Source organism: Falco rusticolus, chromosome 9 (assembly GCF_015220075.1).
Source record: "Falco rusticolus isolate bFalRus1 chromosome 9, bFalRus1.pri, whole genome shotgun sequence".
Taxonomy (NCBI): Eukaryota; Metazoa; Chordata; class Aves; order Falconiformes; family Falconidae; genus Falco; species Falco rusticolus.
Window position 1 is genome coordinate 34,069,712 of NC_051195.1, and position 23,813 is coordinate 34,093,524.

A 23,813-nucleotide genomic window follows, 5' to 3' on the forward strand; every position below is an offset into this window, starting at 1 on the left:
TTATTTTTCCGAAGAGTTTTATAGCAAAGGAAACATAAAACTTTTGTTTTGCCTATTTCTAGGCTTAAAAGCCATCCAACATTACACATACAATTGAAGAATAAAGACAGAATTCACCGCTATTTTACTTGTGTCTAGTTAATGACAATCGAAACAAAATCTTAATAAAGCACATGTTTTGCCATGGTGGCTCAAAACTCTGATAGTGGCTTGGCTATAGCAGTGACCAATAAAAAAAAAACCAACAACAAAAAACCAAACACAAACAAAAAACCAACTTCTATGAAAGATAAAGGACGATGGGAAAATTCCAGAAACAAAACACAAGGTTACTTTAAAATTGGTTTTGTTAGGGTAAACTTGGGCTGAAGCAGGGAGGGAAGAAATATACAAAAGTAAATTACAGGAAAAACCGATGAGTTTCTTTGTGCAGATATTTTGACTTCATGGATTACAAGAAAGTCTTTCCTTGGCAAATTTCAAAACATACCAATAATGGCCTCTTTAATGAATACATGAAGTACTCCGTTGCTGTAGAAGTTGAGCTCAAAGACAGCAGGTATTGTCGTGCTGGGAGTGATGAAGAACTCATTGTTTCGGCTAGTGTTTGTGATATTTACACAGTTCCCCAACAAGTGGATGGCATGCATGACAACATCATCCGAGTTCCCTGAAAACCCCAAGTCAAAGTCACGGGCTAAGACTTCCTCCTTCATGGAGAAGAAATCTTCTACCAACCTGGAAAGATCAATTCCCTAGGTACAGAAACAGAATCACACAGTGAAAAAAATTTTTCTGCACAGGAGTTTACCTGTAAACCACATACCTAGCAAACACATAAACAATACAATAATTGTCAACAATCCAAAGCACCACAGTCATACTAGAAAAATTTATTCCCATGGAGAATTTGCTGCAATAGTCCACAGGTTCTTTATTACATGCAATTATATTTTAAAGCCATGCAGGTATTTGGGAATGAAAGTTTTTTGTTTGCTTCTTGGTTTATTTCACGACCTGCAGAGACCTGAGCTGTTCTTCAAGAATGTGTCAGAGATACCGCATTTCTATTACTTTTGCTATAAAATGAATGATCAATTATCTGGGAATATTGTAGTTAACAGAACTATTCAATTGTTTGGGGACAGGAGGAAAAGCTTTGCCTCAAGCACTTCTTTTCCCTGTTTTTTTGTCAAGATGGCTTCAGATCACAATGCAAAATGCTTTTTTGATCCCACTATTTTAGGAAATTATAAAGACCGGACTGATGGGAATGATGATCCTATTCTCAACAAGCAAGATTACACATCTGACCAATATTTTTCAATTTGTTCTCAATATATGTGCAATAAAAGCTTCAGCTTACAGGGAGAAAGAATTGCAGAAAAACCGCAAAACACACTTGTACAAGGAAAAAAACAGTCTTCCAAGGCCTACGCACAAGCCTTCAGTTAAACATTAGTACCATTATGTCATTGTGATATAATATTCTAGTACTGAGGACCAGCGAAACTAATTTGAAAATTAACAGAAGAGTTTCTAGCATATTCAATGACGAATGTGTTTGAGATCTAAAAAACAACCTTAACGCAATGAACCGAAACCATGTATTCTTTAAAAAAGCTTAACTACATTTTGAATTACAAAAATCTGTTTCCGCATGAGTATTTATTATCTCCCATTCAACAACAGCTTATCTTCAAGTATCCACTACTAATTAAAATACTAGCACTCAGACTACCTGAAATCCACTTTAATTTAAACGTGTCTTTCTTCTTCTATTAGTATCATATAATAGTATAATGCATACTGTTTAATTAACAAGGCTAAAGTAAAGGCTAAAATTTTATGTTTAACTAAACTTAAAGTTTGGCTATTTAAGCAGCGTGGAAACCTTACCTGCCTGTGTCTGTACAGCAGCAAACAGGCAACGATGTGTGTAGACATCACAGCACAGGACTTGTTAGCAGCTAGAGGGAAACAAGATAAACTGGTTAGGGACCTGAGAAGTGCAGAACATCATTACAAATGAAAGAGTACTCATTATTTAAAAAAAAAAAAAAAAGAAGTGATATTGGCATAGACCTGTACCTTCTGAATGAAATACAAAGTGTATCATGTCTATATAGTAACAATATTCATCAATTAACTTGAACTAAGAAGGCCGAGTAAAGCTTAAATGTTTACTAAGCTAAGTACTGCATCTCATATCACAAATCACAGATCTACTGACTGAAGCATACACCATACAATCTATAAAACCTGGCAACAGTGGTTCATGCATACAGATGAGTTAATGTGAGTACGGTCTTAAATAATGCCATTAACTTCTGCATTAAGTTCTTCTGCAATAACCTCTCATATGAAGTGATAAGAAACCAGCATACCAGCATGACAGTCAAACACTTCAGAGTACAGCAAGTTCAGCATACTAGTCCAAGGAATACAAAAGTTAACAAAGCAATCAGAATAAAAAGCTTGTATTTAATCAGAAGGAGGTGGGAGGGAGGGAGGCAAAGGATGGAAAATTGTCCAAAGAGCATCTCAAGTCATGAAATGACCATCCGATTGGAGGGAATTGGGAAAGTACGACATTGCATGAACTAACTTACTGTTTGGCAATCAGCAAAACGTAACAGGCAGCTGATAGTCATAGTGTGACACTTACTGAACAAAATATGCTCAGCCAAGTTGGATATCAACTCTCTTCTGAAGGGTTCACTGGTGATATCCCTGGAGCTGGGCAGAGAGGCCTCTGTACCTTCATCTACAGTACCATTAGGTCTGAATACAGAATAAAAATTCACATTATGACATTTAGATTTTGATCAAAATGTAAAATAATTTGGAATAACATTTTTTTTTAATACACTAACTGAACTACAGTGCAAAACATCACTACGCAGTCTGGTAAAGGCACAAAAATGTTATGCATAACAAGCTCCACAAAAATTTTAGTATCTACCAACTTCTGATTATTTCTTCACACTAAACAACAATCCCAGCTAAGACTATCAAAAGAAAAATCACAACCTTGTCCTACGGCTATTCATGACTTTGCCTTTACATCACTTGCATGTCACTTCTCTCTTCCCTTCAGTGAATATGAAAACAGTAGATTAAGCAAATTGCCTAAAAGGTAGTTTCCAGCCCAGTCCCCTGTACAAACTAGAAATGGATCTTTGTATGGATCTACAACTTTCTAAAGACAAATGGTTGTCTCTACTAGAGCCACACAGGGTTGTACATGTCCAGAAAAGACCTCGACTAAAATGTGTATCTGTGTAATAAATGCAGATCTAGCCCTTGAGCACAGTTTTGCAGTTCTGAGTGACAGTCACCTGCTTGAGTAAGGGGTACTCACGCCCAGGTCCTATTTACTTTGGAATTATACCAAAACCTACTTGAAATTTTTCTGAGGTTTAAAACCAAATCCTTCATTTTTCATTGTGTCATTTTTTCCCTAAGTTATTCCATAAAATTTAGACAAACAGAGGTCATTAAAATAAAAAAATAAAAAAAGGAAAAAAGGAAAAAAGCCTCCTCGAGCTTAAACAGAGCTTCCCCGAAATAATGCAACTCTTATTATAAATTGCAGTTACAATTGTCTACGTTTGTGGTTTTTCTATACACAATTAGATCACCCTTGAGGAGTTCAAGCACTGCTCAGAATGTAGCGCAGAACACTAAAAAGACAAGCAAACAAAAACCCCTAACTTGTCCTCCCTCTCCCCAGCACCCAAACAAATCTCTACCTTGATGGAAGTATAGCCGGTAACAAAGCTTGTTCCAAAGAAAGAGGAGCAGGCACAGGTTTTTGGCTTTGGCTGTTTACGTATTCCTGTTAAGAGAAGACTTGTTATTTTTTTGTATTTTTCCCACCCTATTCTTGCATTCAACTGGTATTATTATTTTATGAAAAAGGCAATTATTCAAAAATTCAACTGTGATTAAAAATAGCTCACGCTAAAAGAGCAGTAATAAGGTCAAAGAAATTAAAAGTTTTCAACAGTTTATTCACTTCTGATTTTATTTGATGAAAAGGCAGACTTTCTACTGCAAGGAATCTGTACTTCATGAAAAACATTGCAATAAAAACAATGCATAACCCCTGTCAGCACCCTGCTGGGAACAACTCTTTTGTGACTAGCTTCTCCACGATTAAATTAATGAGAACTGCCTTCATTAACATGAGTGAGAGCAAAGTCTAATACCCATTCAGAAGCAACACTGTAATTATTACTTGCTGCTTCTTTCCTCAAACACCAGGATAAGGAGCTTCTCCAAAGGTAAACCCTAGCATAGAGACTCCAGTTGCAAGACAGACCCCTCATAGTGCCACAAACTAAAGCACCCAGGAAGGAGGCAAGGTCCTACATGCTGGGAATTCTTGAATCCCAAATTTCTCAAAAGCCTCTCTTTACAGTTTAGCATTCACATTACTCTGTTTTCAGGACGCTGTGTTCTTTCAGTTGCTATGAAGACTGATGTGGGAAACTAAAGAGCCACTTAACCTGCTGGTCAGGAAAACAGTTTCCTCCCAGGAAAGCTGCTTAGAAGACTCTCACAGCCAGCTCACTCTCTTCTGCTCCTAAGCCTGTGCTCACAGGACTGCAGACACTCAAAATTAACCCCCAAAGCTCAGTCTCCTTCAGAAAAACCTGCAGCAACATAACTACCTCGATTTAAAAATAGTTACACTTCTGCAAATCTTAGTTAGGCACACTTAAACAATGTGTGCCATTTATTATCTTTCTGGAGTACAAAAATGAATACACATACAAATGAGACCTGACAGAGGCTGCTAGGAAGGTAGAGTGATTAGCATTTCACTAGATTAAGTGGGCAGATAACCTTCTTTTCCTTACACTGATCCAAGAACAATTGCTAACTCCCTACCAAGAATAGCCCAAGCCTTCTCCTTTGGAAGTGAATTAACATCTTTTCCCTACTACGCTAATTATAATGCAGTGCAGACAGTCACAACAATTTCATGCTGTGGTAATTGAACCCTCCAAAGCTCTCCAACCCACTGCTTTTCTGAGAGAAGTAGGGCAGAAAGAAGAACACCTAATTAATTTGAATAATGTTCTAGTAGGTTGTTGTTACAGTAATTAATCTTATTAAAGTCACACTAAAAATAAGGTATAATGTAGCAGAACACAGATTAGTGAAATGCAGGTAAATTGGGTATTAGTACTAGCAGATTCTGCAGAGAACAGGGAAAATAAAAGTGAAGGTACATACTACTGCACGACACAACAGTATTTGGTGAACTACTGTAGGTAATAGTTGTGTAAACTAATAACAAACCATGACTTTCAAAGAGTATGCAGATTTTTATGATACATTACCCATGATACTTTTATAGCTACTAATTTGCTTAGCAGTTTTTAAAATCCAGTGACATAAATGCCCCTCCTCAACAACAGCGTAAGCCATTAAATCACTTAAAACTGGAGAACAGTATTATGTTTCCTTCAACTTCAAATGTCTCCTTCAAATGTGTCATCTCTTCAAATGTCAAACAATTTTAAAGACTGTTTGTTAAAACAAAACAAAGATCCCCAGTAAGAATATTTACACCATTTCAAAACTAACATAACCCTTTATATCAACTCAGAGACTATTTCAGCTTAACACAAACATGTTCAAAGACTCACACATGCAGCAAAACAGGGATGCTTTTGTCCCACTGAAATGGGCTTCAGGAGATAACGCTAACGATGACAACCCACAAGGAGAAAAAAAAAAATAAACGTGTCCCACTATTGAAACATCAAAAATGTCAAACATTCAAAAGAATCCTCAAAATATCAAACTTACTTTTAAGGAAAACGGTTGTGCAAAGTCTACTCTGACACAGCCGTAATTCTTCCGCAGCATTCTGAAGACTCCTCTAGCTATACTCCAAAGACTTTCATTCTTCTTCGGCTTGCCCTGGAAAAAAATAGGTAGTTGTTCTGGGGTTTTTTCTCATTTGCAATTAAAAGGTTATGTTTAGAATTAAAATGCATGTGACAGCAGACAAAGCAAGCCCAAATCTTTAGGCATACCTCGTAAATTCAAGTATATCTACAGAACTACTTTTTCCATAGATATCCACTTGAACATACTATTTGTTGTGTCATGAATTTGCATTTAGAAGTCTGTCATCTGTACCTCAGCAGTCCCCATCACAGAGGTTTTGTGATTCACACACTCTTCAACACTAACACCAAGTACATGTGACAGAAGACTACTAGGACATTATTTAACTACGTAACACGTTGTCCTGCATATAAACAGAACATTTCCTAGGCAAAACAAGTTGTTCATTTGCTCTTACCAGCTGTTCACTGTTATAGTGACCTTCAATTATACGATCATAAGAGATTCCCACGGGTATAATTAGGACGTCAGGAGTAGCATTTGAGAAGAGAGCATCCACCACCACAGATAAAAGACCTGCTCTAGCTCCAGATGCCTTTCCACTTCGAGACCGTGTGCCTTCCAAGAATATTTCTAAAAACTGCTGCTGTCTCAACAATTCTTCTATGTGCTGAATACAAAAGGATTGGAAAAGAGGTAAAAATAAGTATCTAATTATACCGGCAAATTCACATTTGAAATATACTGTCAGCGACCATTTCTTTTTTAAAACATTGGAAGATCATGAGTTGGCATGAATACAAGTGAAAACAAAAAAGTAATAATTAATGCCTGACACAAACCCAGACCAAAGCGCCACTGAATTTGCATGAATATACAAGCAGTATAATGCCATTTGTTCAAGAACAGCATCTCTAGCAGCAGTTGATCCAGCTGATTTGCATATGCCTCTCCTGATTCCTCAGCACACCCCATCTTCCAAGACTCAAATACAGCTATTATACTGCAAGGCCCAAGGGATTACACCAACCCATCATAAACAGGGACTTGCATTAAGTTAACAAAATCAGTGTAGATATGTCCCAGTACAAAATAAATTGGAGAAACAAGGCTTAAGTTTAACATTAATTCAGAGAGTATTAATTCCACTTTCTTTAATAAGGATTACACAAGGTGAAAATCTGCTTGTCCTCAAAGGTGCTGGGCATTCAATCTTTTTTCTATATGCCAAAAACTTCATACAAAAATGTATACTTTTTTTGCAGCATGAAACGTAAGACAAATTCAAAGCAGTAAAAAACATCCCCAGACTGATGGAACTCACTTTGCCTCTTGCCACCCAACTGAAACACTACCTGTATAAAGACAAGAAATACGTACCACGTAGAGCAAAGCTCTGTAGAGGAAGTCCTTACGACCATCAGGACTCTGATCTAACTTTCGACGAATGAAAAATCCACCTAGCTTGCGGATCAGTGTGCTACACAATAAAGAAGAATTATACTCATCGATTTCAGTTTGCAGGAAACTACTACATGTCCAGCACAAAACTCCTAGCACACAACAGGAACTGAAATGACTGAAATTCTCAAAAACGAAACCATATTACGCTATCTGCACATGATGGGACCACACGAGTATTACTCCGTTTAACTTAAGCAGGCTTCTCTACACTGTCTTGCTGCCTTTCACCCCCTTGACAGACAACTTACCTCTGCAGTGACCTGGCTGGGAGGCTGTGGTACACGGAGATGCTAGTGACGCACGTAACAGCTCACCCAGGCTGGCCCAAGCCTGTGCCATGCTGCACATACAGCACAGCCTTCGTGCCCACACCGTGCTGCACAGTCCCGTGGCCACGGGATCAGCTCAGCCGGCCAGTTCTGACAGAGGAGCCTGCCAGCAGCTCCCACTGGGTACCAGCAATTACACCACCTGCGCAGGCTTGCCTTTATCTAACCATGCAGCAAAAAGTTCTCATGAGAACATCCTTTCTGCCTGACAGAATAAATGATGAACAGAGGTTTTTCCTCTAAGAAAATCCTATACTAGCTCAAGTGACTGAAATGGGGTAACCTTTTCTGCAGAAAAGGGTGCGCACAGAATGCAGCGTGCGGAGGGAGGCCTGCTGGATGCTGCACAGCTCGGGGTTCCCAGCGTCTAAAGGGATGTTAGATTACTTATGCTAGTCTCTCTTTCTTTTATACTGCTAGGCCTAACAAATAGCATTGGAATTAATACTTTATAGAGTTCGAATGCCTTACTGGGATCATTCACACCTACCAGTGCAGAACAATCTCTAAGTTAGGGTATCCCCCTTCTTTCGTTTCCTGCAATATCCAGCGGCTTTTCAGAAAAAGTTATCATTTTATTTTTTGAGTTATCTCCAAAATCTGCCTCACAGAAACACTACCTAACAGACCTTAGGTTCTTCAGCCACCAGAAATGTAATTTAAACACAGACCAAACTGGAGTACTTTCCCACAAAGTATTATTCACTCAGCACTGTTACCACCCAGTAGCCAGCTCATTAAACTTCATGAAGAAGAGTGGTCCATTCACAACACTTTTTAACATACTCATCTTTCCTTAGTCACCTACCCACTCTGAGACTCCAAGAAGAAAGGAATATCCCTCCTTAACCTACTGAGGTTATGACACAGTTTCTCAGAAGGATTTTATTATGCTGTCTCTCTGAGCATGTAGTAGGAACCAAAGAAGTTCTACATGATGGCCCAATAATACTCAGACTATACTTGGACAAAAGATACATAGCACAATAGGTCACCTGAAGATCCCCCACCTCAGTCTTTTCCAGATAAGAACAGGTTATTACCTGAAGATGGGGATGTTGAGATTGTTCCCTGCAGCAATGTAGGGTGCTTTGATGTTATGGCAGAAAAGAATGAATGTAAGGAGCAGGTAGTCAATGTGGGATTTGTGAACAGGCAAGAAGATGAGAGGCAAATTCATCTATGGTGGGGAGAAGCGGAAAAAAGAGAGAAGACAGATGGTAAAAAAGGCATAATATTACTCCTTCTTAAAATCCATCATTGAGATTGCTAGCATCATATTATCAGAACTACCATATTATCAGAACCAATGCTAGTTTCTGCTTGTTTGTTTACTTCTGGTTTTCATTCAGCTGTGACTGGGAGAACATTACAGTCAACTGTACTTCTTAATTTTCATTGACTGTAGCTTTCAGTTGTATTCATTACATTAACAATGATTAATACTCCCAGTTTCTTCAGACTCACAGTACTGAGACAACAATCAAACAATTAAAGGGATATGGCCAAATCATCAGTATCACCAATGTACTGCTGTTTCTTAGATATCAGCAAGGCTCTATGAACAGTGGGGTTCCCAAACACTGTAATCAAAAGGTAACAGAAAACAGTAAGAACCTTTTCTGTTTCGTTTATCTAATCCATCTTTCTAAGGCGAACCCTGCAAAAAGAATCAATTCCTTTGAGTGTAAAGAAAATAGAATCATGGAATGGGTTGGGTTGGAAGGGACCTTAAAGGTCATCTAGTTCCAGACCCCTGCCATGGGCAGGGACACCTTCCACTAGACCAGGTTGCTCCAAGCCCCATCCAGCCTGGCCTTGAACACTGCCAGGGATGGGGCACCCACACCTGCTCTTTGATCAATTTCAATAAATACTGAAGGACTGGGAACAGACTGCTAGTAAAAACCAGGAAAAGTTTATTTCTTAAAGCTTTTTATTCCAACTTAAGGTAAGAATGAAAAATCCTAAACAGATCTACTAATTTATAACTGGCTGCCTCAGCACAAAAAAAGAAATAATGCTGGATGCAGGTTATCTGAGGTAATCATTCAGCCTGATAGTTAAAATTTGATCCTGAAACAAAGGTAAAACCAGAGTTCACGTAGTTTTTTAGGTTACACAACTCAAAGAGCATTGCATGTAATTACAAACACTATTTCACAGATATGAGAGAGTTCTATCTATCTACAATCTGATTCCATACAGACTTAGCAGAACTCTCCTAAGAAGAGGCAGTGCTGTAAACGTTAACAGAAACTACATCAGCAATCTATCCTACTAGATTCTTTCCCACCCTCCCTTACCTCTGTTGCTGCTTTGACCATTTCTATTTGGCCTCTGTGGATCTGAATATTCCAGAAAAAGCTGTTAAACAACTTCAGTAACACCCAGCCAGTCAACCTGAAAGAAGAACAAACACAACTCAAAAAACTTCATTCATTTCTGCCTCCGTTTTATAATGCTTGTATATGACTAAAAGCAAAGCCATAAAATCTGATTACTTCATATTCAAACAAAATTACTATCAATCAAATTGCATAACATTTTTTGCCTATCAGCTAAGCCACGGTTAGTAACTACATTTTAGCCTCCTGCAGTTATGACACAAAACTTGTTAGCATAAACCTCAGTGAAGGCTGTTCAAAGGGCACAGACCACTTTACATACAGGGCAAGTTAATGGAGCTCCTGTGATCAGTTCTAATTAGCTAAGCTAGTTAGGTGACAAGCATGTCTGGTCTTGTGGGGGAATTTAATACAGTTAAAAAATGGAGGGTTTGCATCACAGAATTTGGTGAAAGGGACTAGGAACATGACAGAGGCAAATTCATCCTTAGTAGTAAAGGTAGACACCACAGTAGAAGATTTTTTTTTAAAGACAAGACTCTGTCTGAGATATTTATAACTACAGATTATGATATTCAGTGGGATACAGGAAAAAAGGTCTTTCACAGTCTAAGATGCTGCAGCTAGCTGCTGTCGCTCGTATCAGTCTGAAACAACAAAACATACTAATACTGGTCTAAGCTTTAGCACCAAACGTAGTTTCAGGAGAAAATAAAACTAAAACTAAAACAATCTGTCTGTATTTAATCTTATCATAAGACTTATCCCTTGAAAAGGTGGAGGGTTTCTGCTCCATCTGAAAATGAAAAGTAAGTACCACTTCATTAGTTAACATTAGAAAAGGGATTTTTATGAAGAATGTATTATTTTTTAGAATAATTATTCATGAATAATGTGTTACAAGCTCTGCTGGTGTAATACAGAGAGCTTGGCTGTCCTTCTACCCATTGACAATACTGATGAGCCATTTTTCTTACCTGATTAAAGCCGGTGACACATTTGCTACCATTTCCTGCAGAATCTTCCTAGCTTTTTTCTTCACTTTGTTGATGGCTTTGGGATCCGTTTGAGCAAAACTACCTGGAGCACTTGGTTCAGAAGCTTCATCTACAATGGCCTTCTGGACTCTAACATTAAAAAGTAAAACTTATGAGACAGTCCTGCAACAAAAGAGTTTAAGTCACAGACAACTACTGCTGGGAATGAGCTGCATATTACTATAGGAGTAACTTGCAGGCATAAAAGAACATGCACGCTGAAGTACTGCATACTCCAAATGCACAGAATTTAATTCAGCAGTTTTCTAAGCTCTGATTAAAAAGGTGCATGACGGATGAACGTTGACCATATAAAAGAGTTTGTACACAGTTCACAGGTATGATATTAAGTGATTGCCAATTTTCAGAAACAGTAAGTGAGGTTAAAAATGCAGAAAGAAGAGCTGAAATCTCCTGGTTTTCAGTATTTTTTTTCCTGCCATGGCAATTTCACTTACCTCAAACAGATTTATGCAGTTGCTATTCTGCACTTCTACAGTATACTCCTCCTTGAATTCTCAGTTTTACAAAGTGTAACTAGATTTTATAAAGGCTAAGAAAGATTAAGTGGTCTAACACACCATAACTATGGCACAACACAGTTTGCTTTACTTTTCCAAAGCAATACTATCATCTACAGATGGGACTTGAACATTAAAAATTCAGGAGAGTTAGGAATGTTAATGTAGGCAGTGCGTGCCCTCTGACAAAAGCAGACTCAAGGAGTGGGCATGCGGTTGAATTTCTTTGTGTCCATGGGAAAACTGACACCTTAATAGCTGATCAGGGGCTCAACGTCCCACTTACAATGCAGTATATGAAACACAAAACAAGCTGCACAAAATAAAGGGTGGGTATTTTATGCCATAGCCTTTACCCAGTTTTGCCTCACGCTCTGGGTGTACACTCAGGGTACTCTGAAATGCTGTTTTCCTCTTATTTCTGAAACACTGTCAATTTCCAATGGCTGCAGTGTGACTTCAGTCCCATGTATTTACATTAACTAGTTAAACAAACATTTGAAAAGTTACCATGTCGCAATTTATTTTCCTGTGTACTCTCTGCTGTCCACCCACTATTATCACTCATTTGGAGATTCATAATTCCTAATCCCCCCTCTTTTACTATTCAAACAGAAATTGCAAACTACAGTCCTGAAAGGCTGTGCTGCAGATACTGTATCTTCTAACGTTTTAAATAATCTGATTTTCAAAACCTGCCATTTCCAAATTCTTAAACCATATTATAATGTATCAGTCATTAAAAAAAAAAAGTTTTATTTTGCATTATCTTACCTGCTGTTATTCAGCACATTTTCTGTCAGATTCTTGGCAAACATACCCTTATGAACATCCCTCTCTTGCACAAAAAGGACATAACAAAAGCGTCTTGCAAGCCACCCTCTGTACCTGCAAAAATATGAAGGGTGTTTGAGTGTGACCCTGAAAACACTTCACTGCCAGAAAAAAGAATATTGACCACCTGAAAATACAATTAAGAAGCAAAAGTAAATCAAATTTTATGAAAGGCTGCCTAAGGTTTTTGTATTGTCTAGTAAATTGCCAATATGTTAAGTTATGGGTGAAACAACTGATGTGTAATGTAAAATATCTGAGACAACTGGGGTCTGCATTACTTCAATTCAGGGTGACAGTGGCCTTAAAATATCCATAGTACCACAGGAAAGCAGTGACAAACCAGCACATACATTTTGTCTGTCCACTGGAACAGACTCCCCGGCCCAGCCAGGACAAAAGGAGAGAGAAGCAGTACTGATTTCAGATCCAGTGACTTTCCACTGAGGAACATAGATGCCCAGCTAAGAGGTTTGCCCGCTTCCTCAAGAAACAGACTCTTCATGGGAAAGTTACTCACATTGTACACACAGAGTAAACTCTCACAGACACTCCTGAAAATATGTTTGCATTAGCCACCAACACTAAAAACACTATTTTCATAACCTTTTCTTCCAGTATTTTTAAACACCCAGCCCTATGTGCTCCTATGTACCTTGTACTTCCAAGGTTCTAACAGGAGCAGAACCACTGAATAATCCGTAAATCTCTCTATGCATTCAAGCGTTTAAGTAAGGCAACTTAACTTATGTGGCCAGTCTCTTTTAAATAAACCCTGTCCTCTACTATCTGGATCATATAAGCAGCTATCACCTGAGAAAATGTTGTTTTTCACAGTTTTCCTAACAGTACAGAAGATGCGCGTGACACAGGAAAGGCTAAAATCCAGTTCCCAACAATGAATATTCACTGCTATTTTGTCTCCTGGCCACCCACACTCACCAGGCCAGGACTAGACTAGACTAGGCAAGCCACCACACATGAGGGTCACTCCACAAAGCAAAAAAAGCTGGGACCCCTGAACAGCAGAGCTGATGTGATGGGGCAGAATTAACAGCTAGAAGAAGAAATTAATTTCTGGCCATTCCTAAGACCAGAACACTCAGTATTATGCAAAAACCCTGTCCTGAAGTCTGCTGCTGCAATGCACTGCTGATGCTCTACCAAGTGTCCCAAACTGAACTGGTGGCAATGCTCATGTCGCTTTCCGTGCTGGAGTGTCGCCAAGGTCCCACTCCTTGTTGTCACCTGAGTAACTGATCTTGGCTGTTAAACCTCCCTACCACATTTCAGTGAATTTATACGTGTTAAAACCAGCTAGGAAAGATGAGAAGGAACTTCTGCACTGCAAAAGGCCACTCGCATGATAATTGAGTGCACATGCACCAGCCACCAGCACAGCCTGCCTGACATGTAACAGTTAGACATATATTCAGTGCATCTCGAAGGACAATGCATCTGACTATTCATGCTGTCAGTAAAGTAGACTGGTGACTCTGCCTTAATTGCTTTTCCATTTTCCCTTTCTCATGAGAGTTTGAGAGCCTTATTGATTTTTCTAAAAAGCAAAGTTGAGGATATGCTTCTTTCTGACAACAATTTTGGCAACTATGAACACATCATCACAGCAGCATACAGTTATTGCAGGGATATGTCAAAGTATAAAGGCTTATACATTCATTTTACAGCTTAGATATGATGTAGCATAATTAGAAAAAAATGTTTTCTAATCATGTAGCAATGGTAGAAGACAAAACCCACGCAAAATAGACCCAGCGAAGATATAATGTAAAACTGACATGTTCACACCTCGGAAAAAGGCTGTGGTAACATCTCAGTACTGGCACGATACGCTTGCAGTTAAAGAGAATGCCTCTTGCTTTCTAAGGCCAAGAAACTGTGACTATATAACCCCACGGGACCTCATAACTTCATTAATATTTGTCAGTTTCCAGACTATAATGACATTCTGAGCTAAAGGCATTTTATTGCAGAATAATTCATTAACCTGCGTTTTGATGCCCTTGTATTTTTAATTTAAGGAAGTCTGACCGTTCAAAACCATTCAAACAGAGTTTTGAAACTAAAAAAAAAAAAGTTAAATGCTATTTCTGTTATTTCTCTGTACTCTAAACTACAAGCTCAACTCTTAAAAAAAACCATAATTAATTCAAATTGAAGAAAGAACAGCCTCTAACATTAGCTTCCTCCCTCTCGAGCACAGCACAATGCTGCCTTTCTTCCACTGAGACACTTCGGCTCATTTCTTTCAGGCTGCTGGCCTCTCTTTGTTTGCTCTGACTCTATGACAAACGCTGCAGGACCTGCTTATGCTAATGATTACTGTAAAAACTTCAGCAAGCCTTATTAACTTTTCAAAGAACAGAATAAAGATTTTTGTATACTTTATCTTCATCCCAGAACATAAGTTTTATTTCCAGTAGAGCAAAGATCTATCATGGGTTTTAGGTCACATACACCATTCTACAGGAGCTGCACTCTGCCACTGAGGCAGAGACAGTCTCGCAAGACATGTTCAGGTCTAATTGTCATTAATGATAATAGTCAACGCCTAAATTGTGAGCCAGATCTGCTCTGTAAATTAAAATGCAGCCTGAAGTCATTCTTAAGCATGGGAATAAAATGGCTCCTCTCAGCATTATGCTGTGGATGCTGCCATTTGCACTAAAGGAGAAAGGATATAAACATGCTCTGCTTTTTGTGACACAGGTTTGACCCTTACACTCCTTGTCTATAAACCCAAAGGACTTTGCCCAGCTCCCAGATACATGCAGCCAGATTTAACAAGTACATTACTTTCCTGAGTTCAGCACCAATTCCTGCATTTTAGGACAGCGACATACATTCACTCAGTCCGGACTATCATGGAGATTTCCCTGCCATATGATCAGAACACATGAAATTTTAAAAGCAAAAGAAAGACTTGCTACATTACCTTGTATGTGTCTCATTGATATATATGACATTACGTAGACCCAAAGATGGAATACTAGCATTGAAGAAGTTATCCTGTAAAACAAAGTAAAAAAAGATTGGTGGACTATTTCATTACGTAAGAATAGCTGTGCCTGTACATTCATCGTAACATTTAAAATAATGCAATGTTTTTCACCTCTATTACAAACAAAACCCAAAGCAGAAAAGTGCTGAAAGTGCTGAACTGCTTATAAAGCACATAAACTGTCCTGAAATGAAAATAAAATTCAGAAAGTCACTATTCCCAACTCCAATACTTTCAAACTACTCTGTAGGCTTTACCGCATACAAAAACAGTTGTATTCTTCAATTCAGGATATTTTATCATATTCTGATGTAATATAAACCAGGACTTGTCAAAATACAGAACTCATCTCTGAGACAGAACTTTATTAAGCTACATTTGGCATTCGTGTAATCACGAGCCTTTTGACACTCTGCCTGTGACACGCGGTCTGCCAGCAGATCATGCATCACCTAACGGCAGCCCAAGGGTCAGGATATCCATCCATGGTTAGGTGGCAAACCTCCACATTCCTCCACTGCCTGAACAACAAACTCAATCCAGCCTTCTACGTCCCTGGTACAGCCTCTGTGTGCCAGGCTATTAACTGTTCTGGGATGAGTTTGGGTGCAGTTCCACTTGGATAAGCAAATATTCCTTCGCAGGAAGACCTAAACTTTAATCTTCCATATACCAGTGGAGTACCTTGACCGAGAGGCTGGTTTCTTTCTGCCCAAGTAATATTTAATTATAAAACTGATAACATGCCAACAGTGAATTGCAGCTAAAACCACTGGGACTGTGCATGTCAAGGAAGACAAAAACAGGACAGTGAAGGAGAAAGATGGTTACTAGCAATAGCACAGCTGCAGAACAGCCTCAACTACCAATTTTGCAATGGGAGTCAGGTAAGACTCTCATTTGTTTGTATTTTATTTAGGAAACATTATTTGCCAGAAATTTAAATATACGAATGTCCTATGTAATTTGCAAATCAGGTAGAAGTCACGTGCTACAATGGGAGCACAGTCTTTTGCCCCATGTTAAAGCATAACTGTGTTGTACATACAATCAACAAATTGTTGCTCTAGGCTCTTAAGAGGAAACTTCAAGGTAATACTAGTTTCTTTGACTGTTCACTAGTAATTTTTTGTATGCCTTAAAGCCGATGAAATGTTCTGGCAAAGAGAAGTGAAATTACTTGTGCTTCGTCTCCCCAAAAATCAGCAAAGTTAAGTACCACTGAATGCCCAAGTCCACTCCAGTGGTTATAACCTCGCTCTGTGAAATTCATCCTACAGCTGCATGTCATACTTTAGCTTTTTCTTACTTAACTCTTCCCTGACCCTGTGTCAGGCAGAGGATCTGGTTCTGTGAGACCAAGCGAGACGATAACAGCATTCCCTGCTGCCATGAGGAAGAAGCCCAGCTCCCACCACGACATCCTGCGCTTTCCCACTGAAAACTACCCTTCACCTCTTAGCTTGTACCACCTCTAGCACTCATCCCACCCCTCAACAAGCCAACCTCATTCAGGCAAGGCTGAAAACTAAGACAGCCAGACTAAATGAATAAATAAAGCAGGTAGTTTTCTGCTTGGTTAGTGAATTGATCAGCCCCCAGGAAAGCAGGAAGGAAAGTAAGAGGGAGAAGTAAGACTTCCCACTCCCAACATCAGGAAACTGTTAGTTTGGCCAATGCATTTAAGGAAACGTCTCACTCATCCATCCCTTTTCCTTAAGGGAATTAACGAAACAAGCAGCTCAAAAAAAGTGAAATATCTGGAATCTAATGACAGGAACTGGTTTGTTATTGTCTGCTGCAAAGATGGTGTTCAATCCCTGTGGCAGAAGGCAATAAAGGGCTTAATCCGGTCACACCCCTCTCTTAAGTGGGATCTTAGGATAGTTCACTTGTTTCTTATTAAATGAACAAAATACAGAGCAAGATTTTTATTTTTAAAGCACAATTCCCAGCTTGAGAGCTAACAGACTGATTACTAAACGTATAAAGCCCTAAGCTGAGGATTCCCACACACCTTTTTACAAGTCAAAACACTTAAGTGTCTGTTAAATGTTGGCTCAGTTTATGTAATTGCTTGTCTTGCTGCCCACATCATACGTAGCCTTCACAAACATTTGGATTTCTATCCTACATTTGTATGTCATTGCGGCAATTTTCTATTCTGTTATAGGAATAGAGTGAAATAATACATTTTCCCTGGTCAAAGGAATAGGCAAATTTTCGCTCTAGTCCAGCCAACCGTGGAGCTCAGTGCCGGTGTAACTGAGCACAATTTAAAGTCCAGGCTGTACACATAGTCAAATTACACGATAAGCTGATTGCGAACTATATTATGGCATTTATCAGCATTTTGCATCTTCAGCTTCTGGAAAGCCTGCCCAATGCAGTTCAATAAAGTTCACATTTTAAATCAGCTTGTGCAACCTCTCTAGAGCCACCATCTTGACACTGTTCCCAGCAGACAAATATCCTCACCATCGTAACTGGCACTCCTTGTTTCCAGGCTGGGCAGAGAAGCCAGGAATCAGCCAAGTGTAGAAAACCAACCTGTCTTCTCCATCACAGGATTGATCTCTTCAAGTTTGAGAGGACATGTATTGCTTACCCTCAAAACTGTATTTATTCTGTGGATGGAGAACTAAGCGTCCTAAAAGTAAGCCTTAACACTTTCATATGCACCAAATTCCTATTATTAATTTAGCAGAGCAGATAATTTTTTCCAAACAACTTCCTAATGCTAATTCTGAAGAGCTGGAATGTCGTTTAAGTTCACACTGAAAAGTGAGAGACAAAGCATCACAGTAAGTCTGTGTCATCCACTAATTCCATGACAAATACAACCAAAAACAAAGGTGAAAAACTATATTCCTTTATGAAGTAAGAACATTATGGCCTTAATTCTGAAGGCAGGAAAACTACTGATATTTCATTATGCTGCAACTATGCGTTACTGTCTAACATAATCCAGTCCATAATCTTCTTACCCGGCTCTGGGGAGTGCATACGTAGCAACATCGTCCCACGAATGGCCTTTTTCTGCTCAACAGGGTCTCCTTCCATTTTAAAGTGGCAGATCGGAAGAGAGTGGGCCTAGAATTACACTCTCCCTGCAGAATAAAAAGCACTATGTAAATATCCAGAAATAAAGTTTTCACATACCCAGTACAATGTAAGAGGAGTTACCAGAGGGGAAAAACCACCAACACAAAAACCAAACAAACAAAAAAGCAAAGCACAATTACAAAAAACTAACACAAATTTTGCCAAGATTTTTTCTAAAATAATTATTTCCAGATGATGTGATTTTTAAAAATAAAAGCAAAACCACAGTGTTATACTTACGTATCTTAAGCACTGTAGCTTTTACTGACACGCAAAATTTTAAAATAAATAATAAATCTAATAAGAAACAGCAAGAAAGCTGTCAGCTGAGAAAAGTGAAAGAAATTAACAGTAAATTACACTCTCAATGTAAGGGTGCTTGTAATATGAGCAATGGGTTTTAAGCTTTAACTGGATATTACCCTGTAAAATTGCAAGACAACTGAATGTACACAAACTATTAACTCTGTAGCCTCTTTCTCGGCAGTTTTACACAAAGTGATATGAAAAAGGAACAGCTGTGCGTTCTCCAATGTTACACTGTGTTTCTGAAGATTACAGAACCAAAATATCCAAAGCAACTGCATTCACAAAACACATTCTCTGCGTTAGGGCATAATGAAAATATACTTAACTACAATTTTTGTAAAGACATTGATTGTGCCCATTAAAGTCTACTGAATTATTGCTTGCCTGAGAATGAGCATTGGATTGCCATTTTCTGAGTTTATATTCCAAGTTTTTAATGAGGGAAGCTATAGAGACAAAAAAAAAAAAGCCCAAACTAAAATGTTGTTTAAAATAGCACATTTAAGTGGAAGAGAAGCAGGGTAGAAGGGTTGGAAAACACGAATACAGATTGCCACATACTCAGCTAGAAAGCCAGTGCAGTGAGAAACAACCAGAAAGGCAAAAGCAACACTGAAGACGCCTAAAACCTAAAATGTGCAGGTATCACATTTGGCAAGAGGTGTGAAATGACAATTATTCCAAGATTAAGCCTTTCACCTGAAATAAACAAGCATCCAGATGCTAAGTCTGGCCCAATCCCTTCTCTGTCACCTTCTGTAATGCTAACTCCAAAATGAACCAGCTTTGTAACAATACCATCTTCCTTCTGCTTGCCTCCAAGCCCTGACTGAACTGGATACCACTTTCTTAAAAAAACTCTTTCCTATCTCTTTCATCTTGCCTGCCTTTATCCCACCCTCTCACAGATCGGTCGGTTACCGCAGCTTGCTGTCCAATGCAACTTACATCTAGCTAGATAGAAAACCCAGCTGCCAGGACATCTGTCCTTTCCCTCAACTCTGACCATGTCTCCAACTCTTCCTCTGTATCGAGTTCAAACTCCTCCTCTCCAGAGCTGTGTCTAATTCTTCCTGATCTATGCTTCTAAACCAACCAGTACCAGCCCCGTCCCCATGTGGCTTTTTGCTCCAGCCAGCCCCCTCTGCTCACTGCCCCCTTTGACTCCTCCAAATCCCAAGAGTCACTCAACAGAGGACACAGACTTTTAATAGACTCCTTATTTATATCCACCAAGTTTTCTCTGCCTCCTGTATTGCATGAAAAGCTCCAGCTACAATGGCTACGTGACCTACATACCTCTAGCTTCACACTCCTTTTCACTCATGCATTTCAAACTACATCCTTCAGAACTGCTATAAGCTTACTGTTTGACTTTCTGTTTGACCCCAGCCTAGTCCAGAATGGGATTCTGCACATTTACTGGTATCTAAAATAATTAGTAACATCACACCAGAAGACAGTAAGACTATCAACTGGGTTTGACAGGGTTTTTCTTTTCTAGCAGCATCAGTCTTTGGCACAGCACTGAACTCTTGGCTCCTCCTTACTTTTCAAGTTGAATTAAAACCAAACTGTATTATGCATGAGAGACATAAAGAACGGAGATGAAGCATCACAATAATAATAAAAACAGAAAGTCCACCTTTATCTTGAAGAAAAAGTAAGATAAATATGGCTAGTAAAATTCACAACTTTTACTTACCCATTCTTCACTGGAATGCTTACATCTACTGATGCTGCACTCTGCTGAGGTGGACAAATAGGAAACATCTATTGTTCCAAGGGACAAAGCAGTTTCATCCATGACACAAGAGTTGAACTGAAGATCAGAAGCTGCAAAATAATAACATACAGATGTACATACATATATATACACACACACAGGAACACACCTACAGACACATGACTTCAGTGATGGGTATCTAGCAACAAATTAGCAAACTGGTATTTGTACACTCTTCAGTACAAGTTAGGTTCTGAAGCTGTTTCATTGCAGTCAGAAATCAGCATGATTTTAATATGATAATAAAACCAGCGCATTCAACTTCCGTAAGCAGGGCACACCAGTTGGCTACCTGCATGTCCACCTCTCCCTGCTCTTCTTCCCATTACAGGTCAGTATAGTCCCTTTACGCCTCTTCACTGCAGTTTATACCATTCAGCCACTTTCAAAAGTTTACTATTCCCTTGCACTCCATGACCTCAGTCTTTCATCATCTGCTTCTCAAGGACACCTGTTATCTATAAAAAATGTCATTAATGTTCTGTGCCAGCCCTGCCTCACTGTATATTTCCCGTGTCTGGTCTAGCTGCAGTCAGATGGGTTTGCAAACCCCCCAGAGCAAGACGTGCGCTATACAAAAGCGCACCCCTAAATCCGAACCCGCTGTTGACATCAATGACACTACGGGCTTAAAAAGCAGGAGAGAAGTCTAAACTTGAGCTATTATTTTCAAATGGAAGTTTTACAGTTCATATAATAAGTGCAGTAAATCATTCTCCCCTGGCCAAAGAAAAAAGCAAGTAGGCCAAACGCATCAGAACAACTTAGCATTGTAGGGTGTATGGGGGGTGGGGGGGCTACGGATTGAGCGTGCTCTGTGACAGAGCCACGGGAGCAGCGATCCAGCATCTTCACCCATGGAACGGTCACCACCGCCTCTCCCAGCTCTCACGGCGAACGAACTTGCACGCGGCCGGGCTACGGGCCGCCCCGCACGGCGCCGCTGACGCCCTCCCCCCCCCAAGGCCAGACCTGCAGCCCCCCGGGCGGGCGCAGCCCCCCCCCGCCGTGCCCGCCGCAGCTCCCAGGGCCGGGGCCGCGCTGCCACCCGTACACCGACCGCACAGCCCGGTGCGCGGGCTGGCCTCGCCTCCTCTGGCTTTAGCACTCCATTCGCCTTTTTCTTCTTCTTCTTTTTTTTTTTTTTTTAATTAATTAGTGCCCAGGCAAATTAATACCTAACCCACCCCATACACACAACAAAAAGGCTGACGAACACCTAAACGGTGAGAGCAACGCGCGTTCTCCTGGCGCTCAAGGTGACCTTGGCTGCACCGGCAGACGTACGGGATGAATTAAAAAACAAATTAATAACCCCCCATAATTAAAAGCCTCTGGGAGTAACAGCCGCCTCGTACGTACCTCCGACAACGCCCGCCCCGCCGGTGCCGCCGCGGCGCTCAGGCAGCTACCGCGCTGCAGCACGGCATCTCCGGGGCCGCGGCGCCCCTCGCACGCTCACGGACCTGCGGCGGACAGCCCCCGGCCGGCGAGCGCCGTGCTGGCCGCGCAGCGCCCCCGGGCACCGCCGGCGCCCGCTGCCAAGGGGCCGCCCCCGACCGCCGCCAGGGACGGGCAGCCACCGGCCCCGGAGCCCCCGCGAGGCCGGCCGAGCCCCCTCCCCTCCCCGCCCCCGGCTCCGCGGCAGCCGCAGCGACCGGCAGCGCCGCCCCGCTCCGCCCGCGGGCACCGCCACACGCACCCCGGGCCGACCGCTGCCCCGCGCCACCGCCGGCTCCGCGCGCACCGCCGGCCACTGCCGGGGCCCGCCCCTCCGGCCACGCGGCAGCCGCGCGCCCCGCCCCGCCCCGCCCCGCCGGCCCGGCCCCGGCCCCCGCCCCGGCCCCGGCCCCGGCCCGCACCGCCGGCGCCGCCGCTGCCCCCTGCCCGCCGGGCCGCGCAGCGGCGCCGCGCCTGACGCGACTTCCTGAGCGCCCGTCGCCATGGTGCGGGCCCGCCGCCCGGCCCCGCCGCCTGTCGCCCGCCTCCGCCCGGCCCCGGGCCCAACGCCCGCCCCCGGGCCCGCCACCCGCTCACCGGCGGCGCCTCCGCACCCCGCGCACCCGCTGCCCGGCCCGCCCCCCCCCCCGCTCTGGGCCGCGGCGCCCGGCGCGGCCACCGCAGAGGCTGGGGCACCGGCCGGCTGCCCCCCCGCGGGCCGCAGTTCCGCCGCGCTCGGGTCAGAGCTGCCCGGCAGAAAACGGCGGCGAGAGTCACGCCGAACCGCGCCCGCGGGGGCTGCGGCGGGGCCGCGCCGCGGTGCCCTCAGAGCAGCTGCGCAGGGCTGGGGACAGGTATCGATCTGCCCCCGGCCTTGCCGCAGTGCCAGCTGCCCTGCGCTGAGCGCAAAAGCAAATGTTGATTGAGATTGCTGCACCTCACCAAACACGGGCTGAGGGTATCTCTTGGCCTGGGCTATTTAAAGATCGTTTTTCTGTGGCTTAAGGCGAGTTGCAGGCCTGTGGAAAGAAAGGCTGGCGCCTGCGCTTCATTGCATGTCCGAGTGGTCAGCGTTACTCAAAACAGCACAGCACAGGAATGAAGTGACAAAATACAAGACATCGTTTCACACTAATGCAAATACTCTGCTTATAAATTTAAGTGACCCAAGGAGGTATTGTCCTTCTAGAGATCTTGCTTCTAGATGTAATTTTGGATTTACTACAAATGAGAATTAACTAAGAATTACAAATGCCTTTCACACGTAAGATGTGATAGACAGAACCCAAACTGCTACAAGCGTCTGTGAGTTCCCTACTTCCCACAACTGAGCACGTCCCAGGCAATATCACTGGGGCATTACAGCTGATACTTTACAGAGAGCATTCTGCAATTTACCCGTCAGATGAGAGTTTGAATTTCCCCCCTTTGCAAGAAAAGATACTCTTCTTTTGTGGCAAAGTAGACTGGAATATAAGACGTCGACTTTTCAAATAAAAAAATTACTACAAGATGCAGCCCAGTGAAATGCACGACATTAAAAGTTTGTATTTCTGCATAATATACAATGCAACATTTGGGTATAGCAAAGCATCACATTTTTATAAAGGACAATCTCTAATTCTATTTCTTAGAGCGCATTCATATTCTAAAGTTTCTCCCCGTTTTCTCATAATCTGGGCCAAGAATTTCAAATTTGATTAGCAGCTCTGTGTGTCAGTTGCTTGAAATAGTGCCAAACACCCAC

The 23,813-nt window shown here is 41.5% G+C and overlaps 1 protein-coding gene across 4 annotated transcripts in view; it reads right to left on the reverse strand.

The window, feature by feature from the left end:
• Positions 1-22,349, reverse strand: part of GPAM (glycerol-3-phosphate acyltransferase, mitochondrial) — a 32,699-nt gene extending 10,350 nt beyond the window's left edge. The window contains exons 1-15 of one of the 4 annotated variants that reach the window (XM_037399355.1): positions 22,329-22,349; positions 20,546-20,676; positions 18,414-18,536; positions 15,361-15,434; positions 12,345-12,458; positions 10,990-11,139; positions 9,971-10,067; positions 8,708-8,844; positions 7,252-7,351; positions 6,329-6,541; positions 5,827-5,940; positions 3,756-3,841; positions 2,669-2,784; positions 1,900-1,970; positions 491-755 (exon numbers count right to left, since the gene is read on the reverse strand). In XM_037399355.1, the coding sequence (XP_037255252.1) occupies positions 491-755; positions 1,900-1,970; positions 2,669-2,784; positions 3,756-3,841; positions 5,827-5,940; positions 6,329-6,541; positions 7,252-7,351; positions 8,708-8,844; positions 9,971-10,067; positions 10,990-11,139; positions 12,345-12,458; positions 15,361-15,434; positions 18,414-18,536; positions 20,546-20,647 (1,762 nt within the window). In that variant the 5' untranslated portion in view covers positions 20,648-20,676; positions 22,329-22,349. Of the gene's footprint in view, positions 1-490; positions 756-1,899; positions 1,971-2,668; positions 2,785-3,755; positions 3,842-5,826; positions 5,941-6,328; positions 6,542-7,251; positions 7,352-8,707; positions 8,845-9,970; positions 10,068-10,989; positions 11,140-12,344; positions 12,459-15,360; positions 15,435-18,413; positions 18,537-19,224; positions 19,357-20,545; positions 20,677-21,988; positions 22,183-22,328 lie in introns of those variants that run through there. The other 3 variants (XM_037399354.1, XM_037399351.1, XM_037399353.1) reach the window with 3 other exon arrangements.
• Positions 22,350-23,813: the final 1,464 nt, after the last annotated feature.